The sequence below is a fragment of the Nicotiana tomentosiformis genome, chromosome 9 (genome assembly GCF_000390325.3).
Source record: "Nicotiana tomentosiformis chromosome 9, ASM39032v3, whole genome shotgun sequence".
Lineage (NCBI taxonomy): Eukaryota > Viridiplantae > Streptophyta > Magnoliopsida > Solanales > Solanaceae > Nicotiana > Nicotiana tomentosiformis.
The window spans coordinates 77,407,278-77,434,903 of NC_090820.1; the positions used below are offsets into that span (position 1 = coordinate 77,407,278).

The window sequence follows — 27,626 nt, forward strand, 5'->3', positions numbered from 1 at the left end:
TGCAAGAATACAAGAATTAATATTTGACAAGGAATATGAGAGAAATAATTATTATAACAATTAATTCGTGTCTTAAAATAATTTAAGATGTTCAAATAATTAAGCAAACAATTCATTTGACAAAGTATAGGCATTCGTCACCTTGCCTATACATCTTTACACATGAAATTCACATAGCAAATAAATCAAGGGTTCTATTCCCTCAAGTCAAGGTTACCAACGACACTTACCTCGCTTTGCAACCAAGTTCAAGAATTCAATAAACTTTTGCCTCGTGAATTCGTATCCGAAATCGTCAAATCTAGTCATAAATAATTCAATATACTCAATACAAATCGTAGGAATTAATTCCATATGACTTTACTAATTTTCGGATTAAAATCCAAAATTCATCTCAAAAATCGATAGTGGAACCCACGTCTAGAATCCCGAAAAAACTCACAAAATCCGAACACCCGTTCCGATACGAGTTTAACCATATAAAAATTATCGAATTCCGACATCGGATTGGCTTTCAAATCTTCATTTTATATTTTTGAAAGATTTTATAAAAATTTGATTTTTCTTCCATAAATTCACGGATTCATGATGTAAATGAGTATGGATTCATGAAATATAATCAATATAGGATAAGGAACACTTACCCCCAATATTTTTCCGTGAAAATCACCCCAAAATCGCCTTACCCGAGCTCAAACTCTTGAAAAATGAAAAATGGGACGAAATCTCATTTCTAGAACTTAAGTTCTAATGTCCAAGAATTTCTTCTTCGCGAACACGATAGCAACCTCGCGTTCGCGAAGCACATTTTTGTGCTGCCCCAGATTTCTTCTTTGCGAACGCGAGGGCAGTCTCGCGAACGCGATGCCTTGCCAAACTTGGCATTCGCGAACGCGGTCCACTATTCGCGAACGCGAAGAGTAAATTTCGCCAGCTTCTAGTTCCTCTTCGTGAACGCGAGACCCCTATCGCGAACGCGAAGAAGGAAACCAGATAGTACATCAGAAAAATTCCAGCAAGGTTCCAAGTCCAAAGTTCAACCCGTTAACCATCTGAAACTCGCCCGAGGCCCCCGAGACTTCAACCATATACACCACCAAGTCCTAAAATATCATACGAACTTAGTCGAAATCTCAAATCACATCAAACAACGCTAAAACCACAAATTGTACCACAATTCAAGTTTAAGGAACTTAAAAAATTTCAACTTTTTCATTCGATGCCGAAACCTATCAAATCAAGTCCGATTGACCTCAAAGTTTGCACAAAAGTCATAAATGACATAACAAACCTATTTCAATTTCCATAATCGGATTCTGACCCCGATATCAAAAGTCAACTCCGTGGTCAAACTTGGAAATCGTTAGCCTTTAAATTTCTAGTTTCCGTTAAATGGTCATAACTTGAGTTAGGGACCTCCAAATTAAATTCAGGGCATACGCCCAAGTCCCAAAACACGAGACGGATGTACCAGAACTGTCAAAATATCAATCCGGGTTCGTTTGCAAAAAATGTTGATCAAAGTCAACTTAATTGAGTTTTAAGACTCTATTTCACATTTTAATCAATTTCTTATATAAAAACTTTCCGAAAAATTATACGGACTGCGCACTCAAGTCAAAGAATGATGCATAGTATTTTTCGAGGTCTTAAATCACAAAAATAATTATTAAATTTAAAAATGACCTTTTGGGTCATCACATTAAAGAAACACTTTCAACTCAAAAAAATTGTGTAAGTTTTCTTTTTTGGTATTAAAATATTGTAGGAGTAGTGTTTAAGTGAATGATACAATGGTCTTTTAGTTTTTAATGGATATTTCGGCAATTTAATTTTGCACTTTGGTTTTCCAATTGTAAGTTATAACATAGTATTATGATACTATAGTATAAGATGATTGGGTAGGTAATTATTGAATTCAAACTTGTCAGTTCAACACATTAACTTACGAGTTTATTAGATGGTTAGATTAGTTTAGCGTTATGCCTGCTTCTCAAGTTGTCAATCAGTTCTCAATAATTGAATTAGCTTGTGAAGCTCGTGATCTAAAAAGGTCCAATATTAGTTGAGAGGATTTCTCATAATTGCTTATAGTGCAAATGATAATCAGTGCAATTTAACATTGTCTTCTTTTAACTTATTAATAATTTGAGAAATCATGAGTGACTATCTTTACTTACCTGTAAGCAAATTGATAGTGTATTTTTTAAAACTATATATGCAAGTTAAACTCTAATTGAAATATTGCATTGCATCTAAAGATATAGGGTAGACTTTGTTGAGTAGGATAGCACTCTCCCTATGAAATGATCAATCAAATGCATTAAATTTCCACCTTCCAAGTCCCCTCCAACCCCAACCACCCAAAAAGGAAAAAGAGAAAAGGAAAAATCAATGCGAAACTGCGAATGCATTAAATAAAGTAATAAACAGTGACAGTAGGAACTTTTTAATTAGAAAAGCAGTTTTTTTCTTTCTTCTTTCCATTTCAATAAGACAGAGGTCTTTGTTCTATTTATTTCTAAATGCAAGAACATGTGTTTGTTTTTCTATAATGAAGCCAACTTGCCAACTTGGATATTCATTTAATTTAGCCAATTTGCTTTATACATCTGGTATCAAACACTTTCATTGAACTACAAATCCGAATTCAGTGCTATGTACTCTCAAGCGCACTTCTTACCGAGAAAAAGACCTCGGACTCGAGAGCTCTTATTAAGGTGAAAGAATATCCATTTTCGATATTCGAATTAGTGTTAGGTAGATCCATTAATAAGATAAAGTGTTTCCTATCAAGAAATGTCTTATTCTAAAATCTTGAAGTCCGGACCTCTGATTAAAAAATTAAAAAAAAAATATATATCAACCCACTACACTAATTGGTGGTAGCAAACACCATGTTGCATCTCAAATCTAGTAAAGGTATCATCTTTATTGTCCCAAAGAAAGTCAAAATGGAAATTATTCCCTTGCATAAGATGAATTACAACTGGGGTATATATAGGCCGAGTTGATTCCGATTTTTCAATTATCAAATCAAATCAATGGTGTCAAATTTTTAAATTTATAAACCAAACAAAACCAACAAAGTTGGATTTTTCAATCTCAAATTTTGTCGAATTTTCAGGTTTTTTTCCGGTAAAGTCTTCATAGCATAAAATATGTAACTTGTGCTCCAAATATTTCTTAAGTTCTAATAAAATACAACTATATAATGTGTTTTCCAAGAAACTAACACAATAATATAAGATAAGTCATAGCATTATATAAAAATATTCAATAACAAAGATAAAATAATAAAATTATATTAAAAAATATTATTATTTAATAAGCCATAATAAAAATTAACATAATCTAAAAATACTATATAGGTCATGCTAAAATAAGTATAGCTAATAAGTACTAATATTAATTACATAACTAAGCACTAAAGAAAAAAATAAATTAAGTTATGCATTTTCATTATAAACCAATGTAAAACTAAAATAATTATCCAACACTATCATCATTTCTAGTATTGAATTGAATTTCTTTTGTAAGCACTAGTATTGATTTGAACTTTGTTTGAGTTACTACATTTGTGAGCTATAAAATTTATTTACCACTCAAGAATGTTAAGTCTAAACTTGAAATAATACGTTAAAAGATAAAACTGTAAAAATATTTAAGAAATATTTATAAATTACATTACAATAAATATTTATATGTATAAAATAGTTTTAAAAATGATATAAATGTACTACGGATTTTTTTTTCTGATTTAATTCGTATTATCGATTTGATGCGGTTTTTTTGTACACGGCTAAAAAGGAACTCACTGGAAATATGTCCACTTTCTAATTGAAAATTTCAAATTTTCCATTATAATCATGGAAAAAAGGTCCTACCGGGAGTCGAACCCAGGTCGCTGGATTCAAAGTCCAGAGTGCTAACCACTACACCATAGAACCCTGGTGCTTGCTTTGGAGTCTAGAGTCTTTCTATTTAACATTATTGAATAGTTTATTTGAAATATATATTTTATAGGTACAAATAATACTCCATCCATTTCAATTTAAGTGGCGATTGCAGATTTTGAGAGTCAAACAAATTAATTTTCATCATGAATTGAGATACATAATCTTTAAGTTTTTTGGAAACCATATAAAAAGTACTATAAGACACAATAATAACAAATTCAAATTTTTTAAAAGAATATGAAAAAATAAAAAAATTTAACGCTCAAAAACGGAACACGGTTCATAAATTGAGAGGAGGGAGTAGCAGTAGTAAGATTTTTATTCGAGTAGTAATTAATAAGGAAGAATGAACAAGAAATGATTGGGTTGTGACAATACTCTCATTATTTTCGTAAATACTTCCATTATGATGTTAAGATTGCCGTTACTAAATCCATGTCCATTCAACCAGTATTATATGATCAAAAAAAATTCAACATGCAAACCGCTCTATTTCAAAGCCCTTTTTACTAGGTTGAGTAAACTGTGATATGGAGGTAAGTTAATTAATTCTTTGTTCATAAAGATTATAGCTCTTCCTATGTCAAGAGTAGGGGTGTACATGGACCGAGTTGGTTCGATTTTTATCAAAACCAAACCAAACCATCTATATCGGTTTGGATTGTGTAACACCCCGAAAATTTTTTGAAGTGTTTTAAGACCATTAAGAAGATTGACGGGTGCTAATTATATTAATTCGGGTATGAACAAGACTGATAATTTGAATAATATCAATTGATCATGATAATATATGTATGAAGTGCATTAAGAATAGTTTATGGTCTAAGAATAGCCCTAAGGCTAAGTCAAGTTGAAAATTATATGATGGGACAAAGTTTCAAGTGAGTTCGCACAAGACCTAACTTCAAAAGAGCATAACTCTCAGGATATGAAAAGTTATATAGTTTATAACCTATCAAATCAAAGCTCTTTGAGTCTAGTTTCCAACGCATCAAACAGTTCATTATTTGGATAAGTATACAGAAAGTTATGGCCATTTTCCTGAACATGTGTCATATGTGCGCTAGCGCGCATATTTGAGACTTTCTACCTCAGGTGCGCGGCCGAATGCGTGGCCACTTGACCAGGTGCACGGCCGCACATGTAGGAGCCCATTAAATAACCCCAAGGATGGGTAGAGAGAGGGGCTAAGTCATTTCTTCAAGACTAGGGTTTTCTCTCCATCACTCATCCGGCCAAGGCTTCCAATACACACCTAAGGTGAGTTTTTAAGTGTGTTTTTATGATAATTTCACTGATCAATCACTAGTTACAACAAGGTTTTGATTGGATTCCATCGGATTTCTTCAAAATCTCAAGAATACCCCAAAAGTTATCTTTCAAGATTTGGTCTACAATAGGTATGTCTACTACCTCTAACTAATTCATGGTGATTATTTATGTACGAAATATGTGTTAGAACTTATAGGATGGTGATTGGAAGCAATAAGTGCCCAACCTAGGTGTGTTGGTATTGTAGAGATTGTAAAATAAATTAATTGATAAGATTTGTGGGTTGGAAGTGAATTGTTGGGCATGCATGTGCTAAGGGAAGTTGTGGATGACCTAGAGACGATTGTGAGATCAATCATTTGTGTGGAAGGTGATTTTTAGGTGAAGAAATTCCATTGAAGGAGGTTGTAGAAAAATATGTACATTAGATGTTTGATAAAATGTCTAAATGATTTAAAGTATAGAAATCTTGCTAATATTGGCGCAATTGTGTTGCATACTTGTAGATTAAAATTTGTTTAGTGTGGTGGACCATCGCAGTATTATGAAGGGGCGAATTTCAGATTTGAGCCGTCCGAAGGTGGCTTCACTCGCAAAGATCATTTAAAGCATCGGTTTAGTTTCGTCGAGGTAATTGTCTTGCCTAACCTCGAGTGGGGTAATTACCCCTTAGGCATCGAGTCTTATGTTCCATATTATGTAATTGAAAACCATATACGTGAGGTGACGGGTACGTACTTGGTTTATATGTGCAAATTATAGCGGTTGAAATTCGTAGACGCCCTTAAGTATTAAGTTGGAAAATTGTTGTAACTTATTAAATCATTTATTTGTCATGCCTCATTCCTTGTTTGACGAGGTTGTTTTTATATGGTAATTTGGTGTGATTTCCACTTGACTTTTATGTGAACTCTGTGTTTGTTTGATTTGTCATTTTTATGGAAAACACTTTTATTATTGAGTTTACCTACAGATTATTTTAAATGGTAAATTTATTTAATAAGATGAATTACTTTTCAATTCACGTTGTTAAAAATTTGGTATTGAATTATAAAGGTCGTGAACCTTATTGAGGCAAAGTGCCATATTGTAAAAAATTATTCGGTTGAATTGTTCACTCCCGAACATTTTGTTAATATGTTATGCACATTATTATCGAGTCGTGGCTCCTTATTGTTGAAAAATAATGTGTTGTTGATTTCTATGCCAAGTTGTAATATTTGAGCACTTGATATGCAATTTGTGATATGTTGTAAGATTTGAACACTTGATGTGCAATTTGTGATATGTTGTAATATTTGAGCACTTGATGTGCAATTTGTGATATGTTGTAAGATTTGAGCACTTGATGTGCAATTTGTGACATGTTGTAAGATTTGAGCACTTGATGCGCAATTTGTGATATGTTGTGATATGCGAGCACTTGAGGTGCAAGTTGTATTATGATGTGATATTTGGGCACTTGAGGTGCGATTTGTAAAATATTGTGATATTGATACGCATGTGGTGAGATAAGGGTGGCTTGAAACGCATGGCTAGTAGGGGAACTACTAGAAGTCATGCGGTGATATAAGGTCAGGGTGTTGAAACGCATGCGGTGAGATAAGAGTGGCTTGAAACGCGTGGCTAGTAGGGGAACTACTAGAAGTCATGCGGTATGATAAGGGTGGCTAAAACGCGGGATGCTATTTCGGAAAAAATAATTTTTAAAGAATAATATGTGAAGGCTCCCGCGGTGATATAAGAAAAGATTGTGAATTTATTTATGATTTGGGACTACGAGGCGGTACCTCGGGAGTGTCCTTTTGTTGATATTTCTCTATGGCTGTACTTGCCTTTGGTTATTTTATTGTTCCGTAATTTATAAATTCTTGTATTTTCCGTGATATATTATTTGACTTAATATTAAGTGTTTTGTATGTTTTGGATGTATTGTGTTTACCTTGACTTTTTCGTACGAGACTTTGAGGATTTATATTTTTGGGTTGTACTTGTTTTTGATGATTGAGTTGTTTTAAATAAAAGAAATTTTTTAGTATGTTTAATTTAATAAATTTTATATTCAAATCAGTAATTTATCTGATGCTTTATTTTAATGGAAATGTCATTTTTCTTCACTCAAACGATTTCTAAAATAAACTTATCTTTTTATTGATTTCTTACTTGATTTAAAGATTCTAACCTTACTTTATTGAAAATAAATTGATCATGCGGATCTTATATACATTGATATTTTGGTACGTGAGTTGTCCGTGCAGTTATGAAAATAATATGGGCATGAGGTGCCGAAAAAATATATGATAATTTTATTATTGACACGTGAGTTGTCCGTGTGATGGTGATAGAAATATGGGCACGAGGTGCCGTGGAAAATATGAAAGTGGGCTGAGACCCGTAATTTTTTTGATTGTGAAATGAGGTGTCACATGGTGACTTTTACTTGAAAATATATTTATTTGAAAGAAGTATATTCGAAAAATAATTATTCAAAAGAAGTATATTCGAAAGATATTTATCTTAGAGAATAATATGTGAAGGATTTATATTTGAAGGACTTGATTTATTGATTGTACTTGTGTTCCTTATTCGCCTGAGCAATAATTATGACTTGCCTTGTTGTTATATCACTGGTTGAGTTTATTGTTATCATTGCTAGTTGTTTTCTAGTACTATTGTATACTGCTATATTGTACAGGTTATTTGACTAGTGAGTGTCTTGATTGTACCTCGTCTCTACTCTACTGAGGTTGGTCTTGATACTTACTGGGTACCGACTGTGGTATACTCATACTACACTTCTGCACATTTTTGTGCAGAGCCAGGTATTGGAGGTATCAGACTCGGACAGAGTTAGAGTATGATCGCAAGGATTCAAGGTAGAGCTGCCTGGTCGTCGCAGTCCCTTGGAGTCTTTTTATTTTATTATATTGTTAATTATTAATCAAACAGTATTGAGTATTCGATCCTTGAGATCATTTCATGTATTCAGTTAGAGTTCGTGTCTCAGTATTACCAGTCTTGGGAGGTCGTTTGTGAATATTTCCGCTGTTGGTTTTGACATCTGTATTGAATTAAAAACTTTTTTTGGCTTGAATTGTAATTATAATTGACTTACCTAGTCTTAGAGAGTAAGTGCAATCACGACGCCTGTGGTGGGATTTTGGGTTGTGACAAGTTGGTATCAGAGCTCTAGGTTCATAGGTTCTACGAGTCACGAACAAGTTTAGTAGAGTTTTGCAGATCGGTACGGACACGTATGTACTTATCTTCGAGAGCCTACAGAGTTAGTAGGAAAAATCTTCACTTCTTTCCTTCCTTATCGTGCGGCATTTATTCAGCTTGAATAATATATCTTATGTTCTTTTGCATCCACTCGTGTATGAAATTGCCCACTCGGTATCAACTATGCGCCAACGGTTCGTGATACTACATAAGGGTTATAAGGGAGCCAGGGTTGCTCAATCATTGTTATAACGTGTCGTCCAGATCGAGGATGTGGAAGTATTAAGAGATCATTCAGTTGTGCACATGGGGGTGCAACAAGTTCTGACATCTGGTTGATAAGTATGATCTTGAGAAGGTTTAATTAATTGCCTAATTGTCACAATCGTGGTAGGTTCAGGAGGTGGATGTAGATCTGAAGATAGTTGGTGGTATTAGAGACTATGTAGTTCGTACGGGATTTCTATTTAGCGAAGGGTACATACTAGCAGCCAAGGCACTCGAGGAAGCAATTTTGTCTGTCACAAGGATGACATGCGCCCAATAAATGGCTTGATGTGTCTTATGATCGGTGCCATACAAGCGATAAAGGTTAGTATTGTGGATCATCAGACTGTGTCCTATGGTTTCGCGCCAAGTGAGGGGAGTCAACTATCAATGATCAGATTGCGGGGTCATGCGTTATATCCATTTTGGCCTGAGATGTATATATGTGGTATTGAAAGCGTCTCCAAAGCTTATATATGATTAAGAGCTGAGATTTGTATGGGATAGTGTTAGGACTTGCAGTATTCCCACGTCCTTAATAATTATACATTTCAGTATCAGCGGGGTCACGAAAACAATTTCAGAATACTCGGAGTGCTCCAGCAAGTTCTTTTAATGCACCACCGACACAGGGTTCCTATAATGGTTATTCTAGTTATCTAGCATAGACTTAATATGAGCAGCCAAACCTGCAGAGGGTTTGTTATCAGTGTGGTGATACTAGGCGCATCATGAGAGATTGTCCCAGACTTAGGAGAGGCAGATTTCATCAGAATACTCTGGTTACAAGCTCTATTCCAGTTACTACCCCACATGCACAACCAGTTAGGGGTGGAGGACAGGCGGGTAGAGGGCGCCTTAGAAGGGGAGGCCCAACCCGTTGATATAGTTGTTATGCTGTGGCTGAGGCCACTACACCAGGTGGTGTCACTACTGGTATAATCTCGATCTGTTATAAAAGGATATATTCCTTAATTTGATTCGGTTCTGAATTTTGAGGCGAGTCCTCCTATTATGCTCTGCTTATAGATGAGCTTCGTAACTTTGTGACCCACTTATATGTTATCCTTATTGGGGAGATTTGATGATGTTAGCCCGTGTCTATCATTTTTATTTTGTGCACCATTGAGGGCTATAAGTCCAAAAGTAATTTTATTATTCACTACAGTGGGTTGTGATGTGATTTTCAAAATAATTGATTTCAATTTTATGAATTATATGCCCTACCGGGATGAGGGTTCATTATGTGTTATGAAAACTGTTTACGAAATTTATTAAAGAGAAGAAAGAATGGAAAAATCTCAGTTGGCACAATGTGCAAAATACTTGTGATTCGGAGTTGAGGACGAGATTCTCGCATTTTTATATGATGTGAAATATTTAAAATGGGCTACAAGCCGCGGTGGAAGTTATATAAGGACGAGGTCCTTGTGGTGAAAAATTTATGAGTTTAAATTCTCCCTTTGTGAAATTAAATTTGTATTATAGTATTAATAGGGAGTCATGCCGGTTAGGCTTATTTGATAATTTTGTATGTATTTTCTGTGCATATTTAGCCATATTCGTATTGTAAATATTGAGTTTTAGCCTACGAGATGAGTGCCCAGGTGGAGTTAAATGTGACTCGTTAATTTGGGTAAATAATTATGAGGTCTTCATGCTTCGCGTGTTGCTCTCAATGTTGTGAATAATTTGAAATGAGATTTTGGTTAATATAAAATTAATTGAGTATGCTGAAATTAATTATGAACAGTTATTATGACTAGAGATGCGATTATGGGCATACGTATAATGTGTGTGTAGGCACGAAATTGCTACTTGAGACTAACACAGTGTGTTAATATGGGAAATTAGGCCTTATGAAATCTGAAGGAAATAGACCAAAATATGAGTAGGATGTTTCCCTATTATTGTCCTCCATGTATTCGGTGTTTCATTTGTCTATGTTGAAGAAAGTAGTTGGAGACCCGACACTCATTGTTCCGGTTGAGACTATTGAGGTTAATGAGAAATTGACTTATGAAGAGATTCCAATTTCTAATATTGATCGGCAAGTCCGAAAGTTGAGAAATAAAGAAATTGCTTCCGTGAAAGTGTTATGGCAAAACCAACAGGTTGAAGAGGCCACTTGAGAAGTCGAGTAAGAAATGAAGAAGAAGTACCCTCGTTTGTTTGAATAGTCATGTATTTATAAAGTTGTGTTCTACGAAAATGCTAAGAGTTACCTTCTATGATTTATGTATCAACCGTATAGCTGATGTTGAAGATGTTCCTTTTTGGTAGTATACTGCTCATGAGGCCACAATTGGCATTGTCTTAATGTTATGTTGCGTCGTTAGTTCATGTATATGTTGTTAGGACTGGTTTTGCTGATTCTATGGCAGGTGGTTAGGCCCAATTGCAGAGGACACTCTGCCGAAATTTTTGAAAAATTTGGGAGTTAGCCAAATTTTGGGGCCTTAAGGAAGTTGAAATGTTGGAAGAATATCTAAGATCTATATGAAGTCAAGAACGATTAAAGATGATGGTTAAGGTGAAAGTAGGATAATACTGTGCCTAATAATGACATGTAAAACATTCGAGGACGAATGTTCTTAAGTGGGGGAGAATTTAACACCCAAAAAACATTTCGACGTGTTTTAAGACTATTAAGAAGATTGGCGGGTGCTAATTATATTAATTCGGGTATGAACAAGACTGATAATTTGAATGATATAAATTTGTCATGAAAATATATGTATGAGGTGAATTAAGAATGGTTTATGCTCTAAGAAGAGCCCTAAGGCTAAGTCAAGTTGAAAATTATATGATGGGACAAAGTTTCAAGTGAGTTCGCACAAGACCTAACTTCAAATGAGCATAACTCTCAAGATATGAAGAGTTATATAGTGTATAACCTATCAACTCAAAGCCCTTTGAGTCTAGTTTCTAACGCATCAAACCGTTTGTCATATGGATATATTGTATAACCTATCAACTCAAAGCCCTTTGAGTCTAGTTTTCAACGCATCAAACCGCTTTCTCTCCATCACCCATTCGGCCAAGGCTTCCAATACACACCTAAGGTGAGTTTTAAGTGTGTTTTATGATAATTTCACTGATCAATCACTAGCTACAACAAGGTTTTGATTGGATTCCATCGGATTTCTTCAAAATCTCAAAAACACCCCAAAAGTTGTCTTTCAAGATTTGGTCTACAATAGGTATGTCTGCTACCTCTAACTAATTCATGGTGATTATTTATGTACGAAATATGTGTTAGGACTTATGGGATGGTGATTGGAAGCAATAAGTGCCCAACCTATGTGTGTTGGTATTGTAGAGATTGTAAAATAAATTAATTGATAAGATTTGTGGGTTGGGAGTGAATTGTTGGGCATGCATGTGCTAAGGGAAGTTGTGGATGACCTAGAGACGATTGTGAGATCAATCATTTGTGTGGAAGGTGATATTTAGGTGACGAAATTCCATTAAAGGAGGTTGTAGAAAAATATGCACATTAGATGTTTGATAAAATGTCTAAATGACTTAAAGTATAGGAATCTTGCTAATATTGGCGCAATTATGTTGCATTCTTGTAGATTGAAATTTGTTTAGTGTGGTGGACCATCCTAGTATTATGAAGGGGCGAATTTCAGATTTGAGCCGTCTGGAGGTGGCTTCAATCGCGAAGATCATTTAGAGTATCAGTTTAGTTTCGTCGAGGTAAGTGTCTTGCCTAACCTCGAGTGGGGGAATTACCCCTTAGACATCGAGTCTTATGTGTCATATTGTGTAATTGAAAACAATGTACGCGAGGTGACGAGTACGTACTTGGTTTATATGTGCAAATTATATCGGTTGAAATTCGTAGACGCCCTTAAGTATTAAGTTGGAAAATTGTTGTAACTTGTTAAATCCTTTATTTGTCATGCCTTATTCCTTGTTTGCCGAGGTTGTTTTTATATGATAATTTGGTGTGATTGCCATTTGACTTTTATGTGAACTCTGTGTTTGTTTGAGTTTCTATTTTTATGAAAAATACTTTTATTATTGAGTTTACCTACAGATAATGTAAATGGAAAATTTAGTTAATAAGATGAATTACTTTTCAGTTCACTTTGTTGAAAATTTGATATTGAATTATAAAGGCCGTGAATCATATTGAGGCAAAGTATCAAATTGTGAAGTATTATTCGGTTGAGTTGTTCACTCCCGAATATTTTGTTAATATGTTGTGCACATTATGATCGAGTCATGGCTCCTTATTGTGAAAAAATAATATGTTGTTGATTTCTGTGGCAAGTTGTAATATTTGAGCACTTGATGTGCAATTTGTGATATGTTATAAGATTTGAGCACTTGATATGTAATTTGTGATATGTTTTAATATTTGAGCACTTGATGTGCAATTTGTGATATGTTGTAAGATTTGAGCACTTGATGTGCAATTTATGATATGTTATGATATGTGAGCACTTGAGGTGCAAGTTGTATTATGCTGTGATATTTGGGCACTTGAGGTGCGATTTGTGAAATATTGTGATATTGATACGCATGCGGTGAGATAAGGGTGGCTTGAAACGCGTGGCGAGTAGGGGAACTACTAGAAGTCATGTGATGATATAAGGCCAGGGTGTTGAAACGCATGCGGTGAGATAAGGGTGGCTTGAAACGCGTGGCTAGTAGAGGAACTACTAGAAGTCATGCGGTGTGATAATGATGGCTAAAACGTGGGATGCTCTTTTGGGAAATATAATTAAAGAATAATATGTGAAGGCTCCCGCGGTGATATAAGAAAAGATTGTGAATTTATTTATGATTTGGGACTACGAGGCGGTATCTCGGGAGTGCCCTTTTGTTGATATTTCTCTATGGCTGCACTTGCCTTTGGTTATTTTATTTTTCCATAATTTATAAATTATTGTGTTTTCCGTGATGTATTATTTGACTTAATATTAAGTATTTTGTATATTTTTGATGTATTGTGTTGACCTTGACTTTTTCGTACGAGGCTTTGAGGATTTGTATTTTTGGGTTATACTTGTTTTTGATGATTGAATTGTTTTAAGTAAAAGAAAATTTCTAGTATGTTTAATTTAATAAATTTTATATCAAAATCAGTAGTTTATCTGATACTTTATTTTAATGGAAATGTCATTTTTCCTCACTCAAACGATTTCTAAAATAAACTTATCTTTTTGTTGATTTCTTACTTGATTTAAAGATTTTAACCTTACTTTATTGAAAATAAATTGATCATGCGGATCTTATGTACATTGATATTTTGGTACGTGAGTTGTCCGTGCAGTTATGAAAATAATATGGGCATGAGGTGCCGGGAAAAAATATGATGATTTTATTATTGACACGTGAGTTGTCCATGTGATGGTGATAGAAATATGGGTACGAGGTGCCGTGAAAAATATGAAAGTGGGCTGAGACCCATAATTTTTTTGATTGTAAAATGAAGTGTCATATGGTGACTTTTACTTGAAAATATATTTATTTGAAAGAAGTATATTCGAAAGATAATTATTCAAAAGAAGTATATTCGAAAGATATTTATCTTAGAGAATAATATGTGAAAGATTTATATTTGAAGGACTTGACTTATTGATTGTACTTGTGTTCCTTATTCGCCTGAGCAATAATTATGACTTGCCTTGTTGTTATATCACTGGTTGAGTTTGTTGTTATCATTGCTAGTTATTTTCCAATACTATTGTATACTGCTATATTGCACAGGTTATTTGACTAGTGAGTATCTTGACTGTACCTCGTCTCTACTCCAGTGAGGTTAGTCTTGATACTTACTGGGTACCGACCGTGGTATACTCATACTACACTTCTGCACATTTTTGTGCAGAGCCAGGTATTGGAGGTATCAGACTCGGACAGAGTTAGAGTGTGATCGCAAGGATTCAAGGTAGAGCTGCTTGGTCGTCGCAGTCTCTTGGAGTCTTTTTATTTTATTGTACTGTTAATTATTAATCAAACAGTATTGAGTATTCGATCCTTGAGATCATTTTATGTATTCAGTTAGAGTTCGTGTCTCAGTATTACCAGTCTTGGGAGGTCGTTCGTGAATATTTCCGCTGTTGGTTTTGACATCTGTATTGAATTAAAAAAAAATTTGGCTTGAATTGTAATTATAATCGGCTTACCTAGTCTTAGAGACTAAGTGCCATCACGACGTCTGTGGTGGGATTTTGGGTCATGATAGATTGGTTCGGTTTTGTCGGATTTTTTGGGTTTTTTCGGATTTTTTTTACTTAAATATTATTTCAATCTTACTTTGTTAAATTTTTTATAAGTAAATATATGTTTAGTAAAAATATAAAAATTTGATAAACATATTATTTATTAAAATATTCTTGTGGGAGAATTTTCTTAGTAACACATAATAGGCAATTTTTTAGTCGTCTGACAATAATTTTTTGTTGATGTACCTAAATAATAATAATCACTTTACATTCGAAAAAAATATAAGAATTTAATAGATCTTAACATATTATATGAATATGGAAGAACAAAGAGATTGACGCATTTCACTAATACTTGACAAGAAAGTGATCATACTACTCATTATTTAAGGTTAATAAATATGTAGTACTTCATATTCTATTAAATATTATATCCTGCAACATATTCCCAAATATTTCTAGATATTTTTATTAAAAAAATCTATATAAAATCTGAGAAATATATATAAAAATTATACATTTATGTGTCGATTTGGTTCGAGTTATTTTACTCAATACTAAATCTAATCAGATTTTTTAATCGGTTTGATTTGACTTTTCAGTTTGGTTTGTACACCCATGGTCAAGAGGATCGGAGTGGGTGTGACGTGACGTGTGAGACAAGATTATATATGTTATTTCCCCGAGTATATCTTTTCTTGTGAAAACAACGATACACTAAGAAGAAAACAACCGCTCCCTAAGAGAATAAGGATTTGGCATTGACTTTAACTTTGATACACTAATGATGTAAAAAAAAATTACACTATCAAATTACTTAAAGATAACTATAAGAAGTGGGATTAGAAACTTGAAAAATAAGGCAAACTACGTTAAAATACCATGATAGTGTAAACTTTTTCTACATTGTCCGTGCATATAAGTTCAATCCTCACGGATTTGGGATCAGAGGAATTAGAACTGAAGTATAATATTGAAGTTTATTACAAGGACCAAACGGAGAATACTATTGGCCCTCAAATTCTAATACTAAATGCAACCAAAAAACCTAGATCCTAATTTCCAAATTCTAAGAATTTTGTTTCCATTAGATTCTAGGATAAGCATGCAAACATTTGTTCTTATAACTACTCCGATCCCTCAAGTTCTACTTACAAAACTATTTAAATCTTCCTAGTTTTCCATCCCCTGAAAAAAAGATGGTAAGACAATTGAAATGATAAAATTTAAGGGGTTGATATTATATAGTTTAACAATGAGTAAGATCATCTTCATGTAAAGGAGGTGTTGGCAAACAATTTCCATTTGCTGGACCAAAGAACAACTCCAAGCAGAATGAAGAACCAGTCATGGACCTACCCTTTTTGCCAACTTTATCTAGCTCTCGTAACGAAAACTGCAAATTTTCAGATATTAAAACAGAATTAACAAAACGGCACGTAGTCAAATGTTAAAACATTCATTTCTAATCAATATTTTTTTGGAGCTTTTGATTAGCATCCATGATACATGACTTGTGCCATTACGTATATATGTGTCTTTACTTTCACAGTTTTAGTAACATATGCAATATTTTTCAGTTGTAAGTTTGTATAATTGAAAAATACCTGCAGTAGATCATTCCTAATAAAAGCAGTATTGAAGCAAGCATAGAAGAGACGTCCTCCTATGAGCTTTTCGTAGAATATGATACGTACATCTCCACTGACCTGTTAAGATCAGATAATCCAAATTATAATTAATAGAGAGCAAAGGAAGAAAAGGATATTCCCATTTTATGTGATAGTGTTAATCTAAAGGGTTAATTTGATGTATATATTACTATATTAGTGATGGTGGAAGCAAAATATTAACGTGACGATCAAAAGTTAGTTAGATAGAGAAAACATGATATCATAATTTTATAGAATAGGTTAAAGATTCCTACTTGCACTGGTTTGTCATAAAAATGATCCAAACAGGTTTTCTGATACAGCATTGAACTTTCAGTATCCATTTGGACAACCAAACGAGGTTCCTTCTTTTCTTGTTTCATCTCATCTTCATTGTCCTCAAGTTCAACAAAGGAATAAAAATATCGAGGACTATAAGTTCGCTGAATACCATTCTTAATTCGTCTGCAGCAACTTTTTGAGACTTCTGTAGGCGGACAATACTTCTCTCCTGGAACCTGTTTGAATTGTACAGAGTGAAATTTTACTTATTGCAATGAAGAAGCAGAGAATATATCGAACCAAATTGAAGATCAACACAACTGGAAAAACTTCAGAAATCTTATGATTTATCTTTTCTTTCAACTTTATTCCTTCCTCTGTCAACTTACCAAGATAAATTTCTATGTGCTTGGCCATGAAAATGGATTAAGTCTGCACGTGAAGGGCATGTAAAACACATAACTAAAGTAAATAAAAGTGTGCTCTTTCTAACAGTTTAAGCTTTTAGACGAGATGGTCACACAAACTCATGCATAGGCATCTTATCCATTCAGCATTTTGCAATTTTGTGTCATCATTGATGCTGCAAAAGAATCTTATATGAGTAAGATGGCTTACTCTTTGCAATTCGGATACCACGAAGAAGATGGATTCAACGTTTATAGTGTCATATAATCTAATGCGACGGAGCTCTCTCTTACATGACTTGGGCAATTTGACAATTGGAGGACCACGAGGAACACCCTTTGAGAAGGAAAGTACATGCTCCCAATATCTGACATACCTACGTTGGCTTGGAATCGATACCTGTATATGGAAACAATCTCAGGGTTGTAATCACTTGAAGAAGAACAACTTGAAGATTTGCAATGAAAAGGAACTATCCTTACTATATGAAGTATGTCTCCCTTCAGAATTTCAAGAAACAAACTAACATCTCATATATCCTCTCCTCTCTTGCTTCGTGAAGTAAAAACAGACATGCCTCAATATGTTTTATTGCCTATTCTACTGTATTATTAGCACTAAAAATAAATTTCATGACAGAAGATTCTCTGTTCCTTTTACATACTTTAGAGTTCAAAATCAGCCATACATTGCACTTTCTTAGGTTTGTGTTTGGCTAAATGTTTGCCTAACATAATGGAAATCAGTCTTGCTGAAATATAGATATGAATCTGGTAGTCCATTTTGAATGAAAAGTCTCCATGTTATATATTTCAGGTTCCCTCCTTTCCGATCCATTGTCAACAGTTCTAATTAGAGGATTGGTATAACTTACTCCTTCATTGTTAGTTGTTCGTTTCTCAGCATACAACCGAAGAGCCTCCTCAGCTGACATGCCAGTGTAAACTAGGTACGAACAAACCATTAAACCAGTTCGGCCTTTACCTGCCTACAGATGTCAAAAAAGAAAAGTTAGTTACACTATATTTCAATATAGGATAAACTAAATTCTATCTTCACATCTCCTAAAAGAAAGAAAATAGCAGATCCACTTAAATGTCAGAGATGTTCTGAAATTCACAACAACATCATCCATATCCCTCAACATAGCAATTTTTAGATACTTCATTAGCCGGAAAGAGAAGTAATGAAAAGGATGTTAGACATACCATGCAATGTATAACAGCAATATTCTTGGGGTCATTTGACAGCCATGAGTACACATCTTCACAGAATTCTCTGATCATTTGGAGAGGAGGGACATGATTATCATCCATCGGATACCTCTCCACACGGCCATAAAAATGTGAGGCATCATAAGCTTGCTCTACACATAAGTTATAGACCTACAAGCAACAACATGTGACTGAGAGAACAAATGTGTTTAGTGCATTAGTTAATAAACAAGCTACTATCAATGTATACATTTCTGAAAATATGAGATTCACATTTAGGTGCAAGGTAAACATGTAATCTAAACTCAAGCTGTCACCTGTTAATCTTAGTGTCTGATATGTTCTCTTCGATGCAGTTATTCAGTATACTATTTAGGTTCCAAATAAAAATTGCTTGGGTGATTAGAGTTTAGAAGACAATTAAGATGACAGATAGAAGCAGTATCAGTGTTTGTAAGAGCAAAAGGCGAGGTCCATTGGCTTGAAGCATAAAGCATGGTATGAAATACATGCTTCATTAAAGTGCACATAGTCTATGGAAACTTCAAAAAAACATATGAATTAAGTACTATAGTAATTGTATGGCAACTAATATAACCAATTTCAGTATCCAATATAAAACAACGTGGATATTAATCCAAATCCTCAAAATTGAGATTCAAAGAACCAAACCACTTCTTGTTTGGATCACTTTGCGCATTACTGTTTGAAGCGTGCACACTTCTCTAAAGTGCATGCCTTCGCTGATGAAGGAATAACCCCTCGGTTTGTATCTGTCAATCGCTTTAAGCGATGAAACTATGACTTTTAATAATGATAAGCACAAAAGGGAAAGAAAATAGGTTTAATGGTAAAGTGAGCTATGTACTAACCTTATAATGTCCTGCATGTCTCGAATCCAGTACAGACTTAACCTGCCACAAAGGGTTGCGAAACATTGCTCGCACGTGTTCTGCAGGAAATGACATTGCTAAAATTCGATCTGATATATAAGTCATGTCAAGATCATACCCGCCAACAAGCATTCGCCTTCTTTGTTTCGACACCAAGTTACGTATGTAGAAACTTCTTGACAGATAGTTTATCAGATTATGGTGGAGATCCGTGATACTCAGATTAACAGGCTTCCTGAAACCCTGTTTTGACAATCTTGGCCCCATTTCTTTGTTCTAATCTTAAATCCCAATGCAATACCTGCATAAGATGTAAACCATTCGTTTAAGTAGGGGTGGATATAGAGCACTGGCGTCGGGTTCATCTGAACCCAATACTTTCAAGGCGGAGCATAAACTTATGTTTGAAAACTAATATTGCCATAAACGGTAGGTCTGAACCCATAAGTTTAATGATACTATGGGTTGAATGTTAAAAATCTTAAAGGTTAAACTCATAGAATTTAAATTCTGGATCCGCGTTTAAGATACCTTTTCATTGATTGAGACAGGGAATTATACAATGTTTTTACAAGCGCAAAAAGCGGCAAATTCCATAAGGCTTGAAGAGAAAAGCTAGAAATGAAGTTCAAAGTTCACATTTCTAAATTCGAGATCCAATATACAAAATTGAGGATATTAATCCAATTCCTCACGGTTCAGATTCAAATTATTGACCATGTCTCGTTGGGATCAATTTGGGCGTCATTGAAGTTTACTGAAATGCATGGCTTCGCCCATGAAGCAATAATTCCTTGCTTTGCATCACTTTATTACTTTAAGCGACGGCTTTTAATTACACTGAAAACTGAATGCCATGAAGCTACAATTTACAGCTAGTCAAAACATTAAAAAATAGGAAGTAATTACAAAAAAAAGGTTCAGAACATATCAAATGATTAATTTGCAATCTCAAAATTGACTTTTCTAAGCAGCGAGCATGCAAAACCTGTCCAGTAAAACAAATGCTAGAGAGTGAGCATTATACCTATAGCTTGCAGCTAAAACAGTGATTATTATGTCTACTATATGAGAAATTATGGCCATCCCATGAATTTGAATATGTTAATCAAGTTATAATTTTCCATTAGTAATTTTACTTATTAAGCTACAAGCTGCAGAATTTCAAACAACTTGATTAACTCTAATTAGAAGATATAAGGTGTATTGAATTAAAAAGATAAACATATATGACCAAAAACAATCCCTTTCCGCTTGTTACAAACCATAAGAGTAAATACAATTTGACAAGGGGAATAACATATCAACCATCCACACAAAAATTCGCCATAGATGTTGCTTGTCCACTTTAGGATATGATGGTGAACGAGAAATTTTAATTGTGGTAGTGTTCCAGCATGAGCTTGCAAACAGATAAATAAAAAACCCAAAGTCTCATCCACGCACTTCTGCACACATACAATTTTTCTTTTCTATTTTTATAAAAGTATCCTTACATCCGTATTCATGGCCTAAAGGCCTTATTTTGTTTATAGTGTAGTTATCTTACAAAACATAATATTATTATTTACATTGGTTTAATAAGATATTAGCCACGTACTTACAATGTGTTGCCTTGGATCTTTGTGTAAAAAATATTTTTTACCAATATGAAGATTTGAATAGCTTAATTCAAAGTTCTAAAAAAATAGACAGCTTTCTACATTTATAAGGAGCTTGTACTTTTATTTTTTCTATAAACTTCAATATTGTCTAAGCGAAAATAAAATAGAGAATTTATAACTAAAAATATTTTTGGGGCCCAAAATTTAGGGGCCTAAAGCAAAGGCTTTACTAGTCTTCTCCTTGAGCCACCGTTGTCCATGCACATAGCATGAAATCCCAACACCGTATTAGCAAATTCAAGACAATCTTGATTCCATTTCAACATGGATTTTTTAACCAAATAGAGACCTAACATCAAAACAATGATAAGGAAAAGCCACAAGATTAAAATTGAGGAAGGAAGTACCATTCAAATTGAACATAAAGATCCAAATCAACTTGCTATTGATTGGAATGCAGACCATAAATTTCAGAAATGATAACAGGTATGCCTCCCTTTTGATCACTTTTTTAATTCGTTAAATGATCACTCTGTCAAACCTTGTTCAATATATTTCCAAGTGGTAGCAAAATTGGTCCAAGAAACTTGTACATAAATTTGGTTCTTGGACCAACACAAGGGAATGGATGTTTTCTTTTTCTTTTTCTTTTTTGATTTTATGGGGGCCAAGAAGAGGAGTAAATGGAATCCATGTCTGGTTCAGGAAGAGAGATAGATGGAGAATTGGGAAGATTCTTAGTATAACTATCATAATGATGAATTAGGAATGAGTTTTGGACAACCCCAAAATTGGAGGAAAATGAGCCGCAATACATGCCTGCATGGTTGCTCCTATGGCCATATATATAGTTTTCCCTATAATAATCTTCTCTTTTTTTCTCACATGTTGTCCCGTACTTATTTTGGGGTCCGACTAATTAGAATTCATGCCAAGAAGTCAGATTTTGGGGTAAAGTATTCCCTCCCAAATGCGACTCTATTCTCAAAACATGAACCCGAGACTTTTGATTAACAACGAATAGTATTTACCTATAATTATCTTAAAAGTATACGATTGTGTAAGTATTTTTTATACTATCATAGAACTTAAACTCTAACTCTAAGGTACATTTGGTTTAGGGAATAATACAACATAGAAATTGCTTATGTGATGAATATTATACAAGAATTATGATGCGGTGGATAATGAAACATGAATTGTTGTTATATGCTGAATAGTAATATATGGATTGTAAGGTGGTGATTGTCTAATTTAAGGACATTTTTGTCTTTAGATACCTTTATCCACAACTCATTTTTATTCCTCATTTTATCTCATATAAAATAATCCACATATTCCGTCTAAGTCATATCGGATTAGTAATACAATACTATTTGATTTTCTGTATTAATTAAAAATCCGCAAATTTATTTTGATTTAATTCAGTATTGAAAACCGAACACTATTAATTGCATGAAAGTTATATTAGTTATTATGAAGAATCATATACCAGAAATCTGCCACCCAAAATACACTATAGGTCGTGATGACGCCTAACGTCGCTGTCAGGCAAGCCAACGATGATTTATCAATTTAATTACTCATTTTATTACTTTCGAAATCATAGATTTTAATAAGGAAAGAGACTTACACTTCTAAATCCATGGGAGCGTACAACATTTGTAATTTATAAAAGAAATGAAAGGCGATAATAATATACGAAACTGTGAGCATCAACTAGTATAACCCCAAAATTCGGTGTCACAAGTGCATGAGCATTTTCTAAGGAGTACAATAATAAAACATCTGTCCAGAATGTTAATAAAACAGGATAGAATAAATAATACGATGGAGAATCTGTGGACTGCGATGCATAGCCTGGAATGCAGCTCACATGAAGTCTCCTCAACAGGTGCAACTACGTGCCAAGATGATCACCAAATGACCTGTCAGATCCTGCACGTTTAGTGCAGAAGTGCAGTATGAGTACATAAATCAATGCGTACACAGTAAGTATCTAGCCTAACTCTGGACAAGTAGTGACGAGGGGTCAACATCGACACTTACGAGAGGTCCAATAAAGTAATATAATAAATCATAAGTAGATAGGAAGCACACAACAATAATGGGGTAAATCTGTAAGTCACATAATCTTCCAAATATTTCTTTTAAAGTATGAGTTTCTCAACCTTGTATTCTACCTTAACGGCTCAGAAAAATGCCAAGTGCCAATATCAAATGCATAAGGAATACCATATAAAATGATGGGCATCAGTGGAAAGATAATCTCGTGAGCGTTCGAACTACCAGCGATATAACGCACGATTATGCCGAGGTCGTTCGGCCCGATCCAGAATAGTGTGTACACTGCCGAGGGTCGAGCGACACGAACCATAGATTCATCTATTATATTGAGGAGGCGTTCGGCCCGCTCCACAAGAAAGAAAGGAAGTTACCGAATTATGAGACACGTGCTTACAATACAGTACATGAGCACAAAGTGAATATTATCTTTAACGTTTCTCAAATAACTCGCCCACAACTCAAAGTGATAAGGCTCGGCCTAGTATACATATATTTATTTCTAAATCAATTTTAATTATAACTTTAATTAATTAAGCTAGCAGAATGAGCTCAAATAATTCAAATATTACATGATAAGGTCCTAAGTCTACTCGGACATAAACATGCTTTAGTTGTGTACGGACTCTCATCACCTCGTGCGTATGTAGCACCCACAACTAGTATCATATAACAATTACATCACCTAGGGGGTAGTTTCCCCCTCACAAAGTTAGACAGGAGTCTTACCTCGCTCCGAAGTTCCATAACCGGCTCCAATGCCACTCTAACACTCAACTCCAAGCCAAACGTTCCAAAACTAGTCAAACAACGTGCAAACCAATCAAAATATACTCCAATGCTTACAATTTAACAATTTATAACAATTTCCAACTCCGCTCAAAAAGTCAATAAAGTCATCCCTCAGGTCCACGTGCTCAGATTCCGAAATATTTTGAAAATATACATTACCCATAACATTACGAGCTTAAAAATATAATTTATTCCCAATTCCATTCCCAATTTCGTGATCGAAAGTCCAAAATACCAAATTCTAGGTTTCTTTCAAAATTTCCCTATTTATACTAATTTCCATGTTAAAATTTCATATATGTTCATGAAATATAATAAAAAGTGGTTTAGAAATACTTACCCCCAAGAGGTGGATGAAATAGCTCTCCAAAATCGCCCCAAAGTCGGCCAAGAGAGAAAAATGAAATGAAATGAGCAAATCTCGTATTGGCTAGCATATATATTCTGCCCAGACGATTTTCCGCATTTGCGGAACTCCTTGTGTTTCTGCGGCTCCGCTTCTGCAGAAGCTACCTCGCAAATGCGGCTTTCCCCCAAGATACCATCTTCCACTTCTACTGGCCCTCAATCGCAGATGCGCATCCGCTTCTGCGGAAATCACCCGCATCTGCAGAAACCATCCGTATCTGCGGACTCCCTAGCTCGAGCAGCCTTCCGCACCTGCGCGCCCACGACCGCACATGCGGCTCCGCAGGTGCGCTACAACATTTGCACCTGCGATCTTCTAGCACTTGACCACTCCCCGCACCTGCAAGTCCAACCAAACTCAAACCCAATCGCTTCTATGACACCAGGGCCTCTTCTACGGTCTCGCACCTGCGGCTCTTTCTACACAGATGCGATTGCATAAGATCACAGCTGCCTCAGCAATTCTTCCAAGCCCAAACGCGATCCGTTTCCAATCCAATTCGCACCCGAGGCCCCCAGGACCCCGTCCAAGCATACCAACACATCCCAAGGCACGATACGGACTTAGTCGAAGCCTCAAACCACATCAAACAACATCAAAATTATGAATTGACGATCGAAACCTTTCTTTAAACTCTCAAACATTCAAACTTCGCCGAACGCGTCCGAATCACACTTAAACTTTCCGGAATGACGCCAAACTTTGTGCACAAGTCATAAATCACAATACAAACATATTCCAAGGCTCGAAAACTCAAACGGACATCAATAACACCAAAGTCCACTTCAAATCAAACTTAATAAATTCTTAAATTTTCAAAATGTTAACTTTCCATAATGAGCGCTGAAATGCTCCCAGACGATCCGATACTCAACCCGAACATACGCCCATGTCCGAAATCATCATACAAACCTATTGGAACATTCAAATCTCGATTCCGAGGTCGTTTACTCAAAAGTCAAACTTTAGTCAACTCTTTCAACTTAAAGCTTTCGAATTTATAATTTTCCATCCGAATCAACTCCGAACTTCCCGAAATTCAATTTCGACCAGACGTACAAGTTATAATACTTGAAGTGAAGATACTCAAGGCCTCAAACCGACGGACGACGCGCTAGAGTTCAAAACGACCGATCGGGTCGTTACAAAATCTAAGTTGCATGAGTAATGCAAATATTACTCCATTATACATCAAACCAAACAACCCCTAGACCGTATTAAGTATAATTCGCCGAGGTAGCTTTAATTAATAATACTAGTATCTATGAACGTGTGTTGCACGTTAATAATGGCACGTGATGATTTAAATATTTATTTATATGAAGGAACAATAAAATTTAATTAATAATTTTTTTTATGTATAGTAATACAACAATCATCTAAATGCCTAAAAATATTATTACATTACCATAATACATGAATTTAAAATAAAAGGACATCATCAAAACTTACACAAATGATCAATTTTGTCATGGTAGTTAGATAATTATGTATTATAGTTTAAAAGTATTTAATGTGATGGTATCTTAACGAACACTTCTTTGTGGACAATATTGTTTTGTGTATTTTTCCTCCTAATGCTTTGGTTGCTCTGTTTTAACCAGAACTCTTATTATTGATCTTGATATCCTTCTTGAAAGTGCAACATACAGTTGTTCGTGCAAGAAATTATATTGCGGTAAATATAGTCAAATATTTAGGATGTTTATCCTTGTCTTTATTTATTATATTTGCAAAATATAAACATACTAAAAATTATTTTCAAACAAATTTAAAAGGATATTCCTTAGTTTCGAAAGACGAAAGTTGAATTCAGGGATAAGAATATACTTAGAAGCACATTGACCAGTATCATAATTTTTGCATGTATGACGTTATTGTCAAAACTTTTATATATTATCTGTGTGTTATTACATAAGCTATTCGGCGTATAAAAAATAATAAACTTGACAACAAACATGTATGGTAGAAGGTTGTTTGGTATTAAAGTATTTAAGTATTTTTCTTAGTAGTAATTATTGGTATCATTTTTTGCCGAGTCAAAAATAGGAAAAAATTTGTTTTTACTATAAAATTTTGCAATCAATCTTTTATTTAGTTGATCAACGTATTCATTTCTACTAGCTAAGATATCTTCTTAATTCTATCATGCGATTTGTACAAATTGCGTTTTAATCTAATTATAAAAATATTTCTCTAATTAAATACACTAACATTACCATTGAGATCTGTCACGACCCCAAATCCACTAGTCGTGATGGCACCTAACTCAACCCGCTAGGTAAGCCAACAGGTACATCTTCAATCCAGCTCCCATCGAACATAGCAATATCAACAGCCAACATCTACACACAAGGTGCAGAAGTGTAGTATAAGTACAACCGACCCCATGTACTCAGTAAGTAACAAACCTAACCTTAGGTTGACAGTAGTGACGAGCTGACACAAGGTCGGGTACAATACCAATATTTTACAACAGCTCATAAGAGCATAATACAAGTAATAAAAGAGGTATCTCAGAAGTAAGATACTCAACTCATTCACAGTTATAGAAAAATGGGCATGCTTTTCAAGTATCTCAGTGAAAACTCAAATCTTTTACAAAATTTGCCAAAATACGAGTAAGTTTGAAAACTGTGATTTTTTCCAAAATTCCTTTCAACAATAAGTAAGATGTTTCATTTTCAGATAGCATGAGGAAAGTACGTCTCTATGCCTACATGTCAAGATACAGGTAAAATCATAAATGTCCCAAAACTGGGTAGCAGAAGGAGATGCGTCTCAAGTACGCATATCAAATGCAATGCATCTCGATGATGAGCTCATGTACTCACACTCTCATATTACGCAATCTCAATGTCTCGAATCCTCTCTCACTATGCTCAATGCTTATCACACTCAATCACTCAGCGTTGTACAATACCCGCTGCAGCATGCAGCCCAATCCACATATATATAGTTGACTGCGCTCACTTGGGGTGTGCAGACTCCGGAGGGGCTCCTTCAGCCCAAGCGTTATATCGCTCCAGCGTGCAGCCCGGTCCCAAAAAATGTAACCAATATATCGCTGCGGCGTGCAACCCGATCCCATAAAATATAATCAGTATATCGCTGTGGCGTGCAACCCGATCCCATAAATAAAATCAATATAATATGCTGCGGTATGCAGCCCAATCCCAAAATATCACTCTCACTCAGGCCCTCGACCTCACTCAGTCATCAATCTCTCTAGTCTCACTCACGGGCTCACAATGTCAAGAAACTAGTCCGACAACAATGATATGATGTATCAATATATAATATGTGAGACTGAGTTATGGTATGAATGCATGGATATGACTGAGTACGAAATATAAAAGAAATCAGTGAGATGACAGTAAGAAATGACCACTATGGGTCCAAA

General features: G+C 34.7%; 1 protein-coding gene and 1 non-coding gene across 2 annotated transcripts; both read right to left on the reverse strand.

Moving 5' to 3' along the window:
• Positions 1-3,878: 3,878 nt before the first annotated feature.
• On the reverse strand, positions 3,879-3,950 carry TRNAQ-UUG (transfer RNA glutamine (anticodon UUG)). Its single transcript has one exon. It is a non-coding gene; the product is annotated as a tRNA-Gln (tRNA).
• An 11,805-nt stretch (positions 3,951-15,755) lies between these two features.
• LOC104101904 (phosphatidylinositol 3,4,5-trisphosphate 3-phosphatase and protein-tyrosine-phosphatase PTEN1) lies at positions 15,756-21,676 on the reverse strand. The gene is made up of 8 exons (XM_009609453.3): positions 21,366-21,676; positions 19,334-19,655; positions 18,456-18,632; positions 18,122-18,235; positions 17,458-17,646; positions 16,833-17,075; positions 16,513-16,614; positions 15,756-16,301 (listed from the first exon to the last, which is right to left on the reverse strand). The coding sequence occupies exons 2-8, from the start codon at positions 19,619-19,621 to the stop codon at positions 16,155-16,157; spliced, it is 1,260 nt and encodes a 419-aa protein (XP_009607748.1). The 5' UTR covers positions 19,622-19,655; positions 21,366-21,676; the 3' UTR covers positions 15,756-16,154.
• Between the last annotated feature and the right edge of the window lie 5,950 nt (positions 21,677-27,626).

Excerpts from the sequence above, each read along its gene's own strand:
- LOC104101904 (XM_009609453.3), bottom strand. The coding sequence starts at position 19,621 with ATGGGGCCAAGATTGTCAAAACAGGGTTTCAGGAAGCCTGTTAATCTG. Across the intron at positions 17,076-17,457 it reads TGGTATCCGAATTGCAAAGA|GTTCCAGGAGAGAAGTATTG; the intron begins GTAAGCCATCTT and ends CAATTCAAACAG. Across the intron at positions 16,615-16,832 it reads TTTATGACAAACCAGTGCAA|GTCAGTGGAGATGTACGTAT; the intron begins GTAGGAATCTTT and ends TGATCTTAACAG.